The sequence below is a fragment of the Sus scrofa genome, chromosome 2, assembly GCF_054392235.1.
Source record: "Sus scrofa isolate SSC_HxYL_T2T_F1_AM1 chromosome 2, Sscrofa_HxYL_maternal_Yorkshire_Landrace_v2.0, whole genome shotgun sequence".
Classification (NCBI taxonomy): Eukaryota; Metazoa; Chordata; class Mammalia; order Artiodactyla; family Suidae; genus Sus; species Sus scrofa.
Genome location: NC_139384.1, coordinates 148,950,915 through 148,956,914, shown reverse-complemented (window position 1 = coordinate 148,956,914; position 6,000 = coordinate 148,950,915). Strand labels below are relative to the sequence as shown.

Genomic DNA, 6,000 nt, shown 5'->3' with positions numbered 1-6,000 from the left:
TACTTATGTCTTCCTTGTGAAATGTTTTTCTGCTCTGACTTAGTTTGGTAGTTATTATATTTCCTTTGAATTAATCTGTCTGTGGCTTGATACTGTGTATTAGTTGTATACTTTTGACCTTGCAGTGTGACCTCTCCTCCCCCTTGAGCAGATTGCTAATGGAAAAGCGATGTGGAATCAAGCTCCAGCTCCTTCTAGGACAGTTACTGTTACATCTCTGACATTCAGCTCAGATGCTCTTGAATGGAAAGTGTCTTTATTCGGGTTGAGAGTCCAGAGAGGGGCTCCTGAGAAGGGGGAAGCCTCATCACAGGACAGGCTGAGAAATGCCATGAGAAAGAGTTTTATTTAGTCTTCTGTGGGCTTAATTCCCACCTGAGTGTGTGTACTCAGATGACAGATCATAAAACTGAGTTTATATCATCTTCTGAAACAAGGCCCTTTGAGGACACAAATGAGGTAATGGCTTAGCTTTCAACTCAGTCACTGCCTCTCCTTCTGAGAAACCTATAAGACTTAATACATGTACCAATTTGTGAGCCCTTCTCCCTCCTGTAAAGATCACTCTTGGACTCCCAATCTCCAGTCTGCACTGGCATCAGTGAGCATCCTCTGTCCCTGGAATGAGGGCATTGTGGAGAGAAACAGTTCAGAAGGCACTCACAAACCTGCATCTGGAGAATCTTGGATCAATGTGCACTGTAGAAGAGTGGGTGACAGCTGAGACATTCTCGCGAAAGGAGCTCAGAGCTCTCCATCAGGATTCATCACCCACAGCTGCCTTTGGAAGGATTTGCCCATCATTATTCCTTTCCCTTTTCTGCAGATGAAGAAGCTGATCCACTGAATGGTTCAGCAGCTTCTCCCAAGAAGTGTGACTCAGGACTAGGCAGAGTTAGAGCATAAGGTCTAACCTCCAAGTCTCTGCTTTATACCAAATCAGGCCCCTCAAGGCGCTAAAACCAAACAGGTTTGAGCATGTCAAGAGGTAAAATGAACAGAAAGCCCCCAAATTTTTAAAAATCACAACATTGAGTGACACTATTTTATTTCAAAATGTAATTTAGAAGCCTTCTTCTGTGATTACTTTTGTGTGTTTATTTTTTATAAATGACTTCAGTTTATTTTTTATAAATGACTTTTTCTTTTTATGGCCACACCCGTGGCATATGGAAGGTCCCAGACTAGGGGTGGAAATGGAGCTGCAGCTGCAGGCCTACACCACAGCCACAGCAATGTCAGATCTGAGCCTTATCTGTGACCTGCACTGCAGCTCAGGGCAACGCCAGATCCTTAACCCACTGAGCCACCACAGGAAGCCCTGGGGTTTTTTGGTTGTTGTTGTTGTTTTGTCTTTTTTTATTTTGGGGGGAGGCTGCACCTGCGGCATATGGAAGTTCCTGGGTCAGGGACTGAATCTGAGCCACAGCTATGACTTATGCCGCAGCTGTGGCACCACCAGATCCTTTAACCCAATGTGTCCGGTCCATGCCTCTGGAGCAACTCAAGCCACCGCAGTCATAATCTTAACCCACTGCACCACAGTGGGAACTCCCTGAGTATTCTTAATACATGGAGACTTGACCAATAACAACAACGACAAAAACGAAAAACAATCGGGAACACGGAAAATAGTCTAAGACACCCCAAGTACTTGCTCTTTACAACAGATACTTTCTTTTTGAAATGTATGCCATCCTAACATGTGAATGATTTGAGTGGGGACAGACTAGAAAAGGAGATTTGAAAATATAGGTAGGGCCAACTGGAGAATCAAAACAGTGTGAGAGGTTCAAGTTGGTTGAGAATTAGGGAACGTCTGGTCCAGAGTCTCTACTTTATAGTTAAAGCATCTCGAACAAGGAGTCAAGGTGATCCAGAGATGGGGGTCCAGCTCAAGCTCAAATACGTGACAGCTATTATTCCCTCTAGTCTGCCATTTCAAAACCCTGACAAACTAACGGTTAGGTAACTTGTCCAAAGTCACAGGGCTGGCAAAAGCTGGAGCCAGGATTCCTACGCTAGACCTGCTGATGTGACAGCCTGTCTCGGGATCTTCATGTGAGCTAAGGATAATAATAGCATCTACGCCATAGGGTTTATGCAAGAATTACGCTGGCAATATACGTAAAGTACATTAACCTCTTAGTTGTTTGAGGCACATCACAGGTGTTTAATAAATGTTGACTACTCCTGCTAATAGTATTAGTATTAATGTTACACTGTATGTTACCACAATAGGTAAGGACAACACATTGAAAATCAGCTCAGCATATAAATTAACCTGCTTTTCCATCCATATAAAAATTCAAGCTTGCTCTTAAGAAACTATGGCTGAATTTCCTCAGGAAGGCGTACCCAGTGGCCATGAGTAAGCGGCAATGAGTCTATGCCTGCTTCATGCCACACCTTGCCCTTTCGTGGGTGCTTGGGCTACATGGGGATGACAAAGAAAGCACAGGCCCGATACAGCACAGCACTAAGCGTAGAAACAGAGGCATGTGGCCATGCCTGCATACTGAAGCAGTTTTGTCGTAGTGTGGGAGCTCAGTGGGGACAATACATCTGAAGCAAAGGCGCCAGGATCCCTGGTGGCCATCTCTACGGCACAGCCCTTGGAGAAGTGGCCATACCAACAGGCAGGAGCAGAGCATAAAACCAGCACCGACTGAGTCCTTTCCACACGCATGTTACTTCACGTAGTCCTCCTATGGACCCTGTGGCACACAAGTTATCCACACGATACTGGTAAAAGCAGAGAAGCACTGAACTAAAGCACAGGAAGTCTAGCGACATGCCTGACTTTGCACAAAGGGAAATAAAACAGACAGGTATGTTTCAGCCATATCATGACTTCACGCTCTCCACCTCCCATTCAAGTTGGCCTAAACCCACATTTCAGCCCTCCAGACACTCCTCCACCCAAGGCATACAGATACTGCATAACTAAATCAATATTCTTCTCTTACTAGAAGAATTGCTCAGGTGATCCAATGTGCCTTACACTTAGTGAAAAAGCAGTAATTTATAATAAGATTGCAACATTTCTCATAATTTTCCAACTGTGACATTCCTTTTCATTTTAACCGTTTCTGTTTGCTCTGCCCTTGGGGAAGCTGCAGAATCCTGGGAGAGTAACAAGCATTCCTGCCTTGTCGCCCCACAGGTTGGGGAGCAGCACCTTCAAAAACATGCAGCGCCGGCACACGACACTGAGAGAAAAGGGCCGCCGTCAGGCCATCCGGGGTCCTGCCTACATGTTTAACGAGAAGGGCACGAGCCTGACGCCGGAGGAGGAGCGCTTCCTGGACTCGGCCGAGTATGGCAACATCCCGGTGGTCAGGAAGATGCTGGAGGAGTCCAAGACCCTCAACTTCAACTGCGTGGACTACATGGGGCAGAACGCGCTGCAGCTGGCGGTGGGCAACGAGCACCTGGAGGTCACGGAACTGCTGCTCAAGAAGGAGAACCTGGCGCGGGTGGGGGACGCGCTGCTGCTGGCCATCAGCAAGGGCTACGTCCGCATCGTGGAGGCCATCCTCAACCACCCGGCCTTCGCGCAGGGCCAGCGCCTGACGCTCAGCCCACTGGAGCAGGAGCTGCGCGACGACGACTTCTATGCCTACGACGAGGACGGCACGCGCTTCTCCCACGACATCACGCCCATCATCCTGGCGGCCCACTGCCAGGAGTATGAGATCGTGCACATCCTCCTGCTCAAGGGCGCCCGCATCGAGCGGCCGCACGACTACTTCTGCAAGTGCAATGAGTGCACCGAGAAGCAGCGGAAGGACTCCTTCAGCCACTCCCGCTCGCGCATGAACGCCTACAAGGGGCTGGCAAGTGCTGCTTACTTGTCCCTGTCCAGCGAGGACCCTGTCCTCACCGCGCTGGAGCTGAGCAACGAACTCGCCAGACTAGCCAACATCGAGACCGAATTCAAGGTAACTCTCCCACTTACCACCCCGCAGGCAGATTGGCTGGTGGGCTCTTCCAGGCGTGTCCAGGAGACAAACGGGTCGTCTTCAGGTCTAAGGCGGGGTCGTGCCTGGAACAGGCCCACAGGGAGGAAGGGAACTTCCTCAACCTGTGGCAGGTGTAGGCCTGAAGGAAAAGCAGCCCATTAGGTCAAACACCTGCAACCACATAATTTGGTCAAGAGGTGACTGACACACAAATGCACATAGGAAAAAATGCAGCACACAGGCAGGAGTCCACTGCGGTTCTGGTGTGAAGGCCTCAGCTCTGCAGGCAGCTCACAGGTGTCTACGATACCTGTGCTTGTTTTCCAGTCCTGGTCTTGGACATTTTGATTGTCTCATCTGCATAGTTTTCACTTGTCTTGTTCAGATTGGCTCTAACTCATCCTAGGCTGGGCTGCTCCTAGATTCAATAGTAATAACTGGCTAAATAGAGAAAGGCTTGCAAGTTCTGTCAAAGAGCTGAGGAAGAGGTACAGGAAATGAAAATAAAACTGCCTCTGTACAGCTGGGGTTGTCATCCCAGTAGATGGACCCAGGGCAACTCCCTGAGAATACCTGGAACTGCCAGACTAGCCCAGGGGATGCAGACCCATCTCCAAAGTCTGTTACTGCATAACGGTCCCAGGCTTTTACTGTCAACTGACTCTTCCCTTAAAAGAGAAGACTGGGATTCCCATCATGGCTCAGTGGTTAATGAATCCAACCAGGAACCATGAGGCTGTGGGTTCGATCCCGGGCCTTGTTCAGTGGGTTAAGGATCCGGCGTTGCTGTGGGCTATGGTGTAAGTCACAGATGCAGCTCGGATCTGGCGTTGCTGTGGCTCTGGCATAGGCCGGCAGCGGTAGTTCTGACTGGACCCCTGGCCTGGGAACCTCCGTATGCTGCAGGTGCAGCCCTAGGAAAGACCAAAAAAAAGAGAGAGAGAGAAGACTAGGACCTAATTATTTTAACAATTTAATATTAAATTAAGACCCAATATTTAGTGGGCACTTACCATGTGCCAAGCACTAACTTCCTTACCTATATGATATTCTTTAATCCCCTCAACAGCCATTGGTATGGGAACCATGATTATCTTTAATTTGTGTGAAGACACAGAGATAGAGAGATATCATATAGCTAAAAAGTAATAAAACCATTGTTTTATTCCAGGCACTCAGCCCTAAAGGCAGCTCTTGGCCAATGTGGGAAGTTGTAAAGTCAGAAGCCTTGTTCATGCGTTGGGGTTCTCAGAGTTACATTTGTCTCTATCTGAATAGATCCTTCTACTGCAGAAGGTGTGACTGAAAGAGTAGAAACTACATAATTTCTCATCCTGCCATTCAATCAGAACCCATGATGTCACGGAGCATGCGAAAAGGGTGTCACGTGGGAGGCTGACAATGCAGCTGGGGAACATACCTCGGGAGGGAAAAGGTTCATCGTCCAAACAAGCTGTCAGTGCAAGAGTTGCCCCTGCATGGGACACATTCAGGTGGACAAGAATGGGCACCAACTCACGGAAAAGGAGGCCCCAAGGACCATGTTGAGGTAGATCTCAAAGGAAGAAATGAAGTGAAGTGGGCTTTAATGAGCAGGAGGAGCTGAATCAGTGGGGAGAGAGGTAGACATTCAGAGGAGGGAAGGGAAGGTGAGAGGTCCGGAACGGCCCACAGCAGGCAGAGGACTGAGAAGCCCCCTGTGACGACTGTAACGCCTTCCTGTAGCGACACACAGCAGGAAACCCGAAGGGATGAGCAGACAGATCTCAGAGGGCCCTGCCCGTCAAGCTGAGCAGTTGGGATCCTGCAGGAAACGGAGAGCCACTGAAAGTTCATAATTAGGAGGCTGAAATGAAAGCTAGGGTTTTGGAAATTTACTTGGCTGGTACGTAAGATGAGGTAGAGGATTTGGGTTATGAAGCACTGGGACCACAGAGGGGACAGTTGTGTTGTGCACGCCTGGGGCCCCTGAACCTCTCTGCAGGAATGGGATCGGCCACAGCCAGGCGCAGAAGAGCCAGGCCCACAGGAAGCT

The 6,000-nt window shown here is 48.8% G+C and overlaps 1 protein-coding gene across 1 annotated transcript in view; it reads left to right on the top strand.

Annotated features, from left to right (window-relative positions):
• Positions 1-3,166: 3,166 nt before the first annotated feature.
• Positions 3,167-6,000, top strand: part of TRPC7 (transient receptor potential cation channel subfamily C member 7) — a gene marked incomplete at its 5' end in the record, with an annotated part of 128,444 nt that continues 125,610 nt past the window's right edge. Inside the window, 1 exon segment of the mRNA NM_001145753.1 lies at positions 3,167-3,944. Coding sequence (NP_001139225.1) covers positions 3,167-3,944 — 778 coding nt within the window.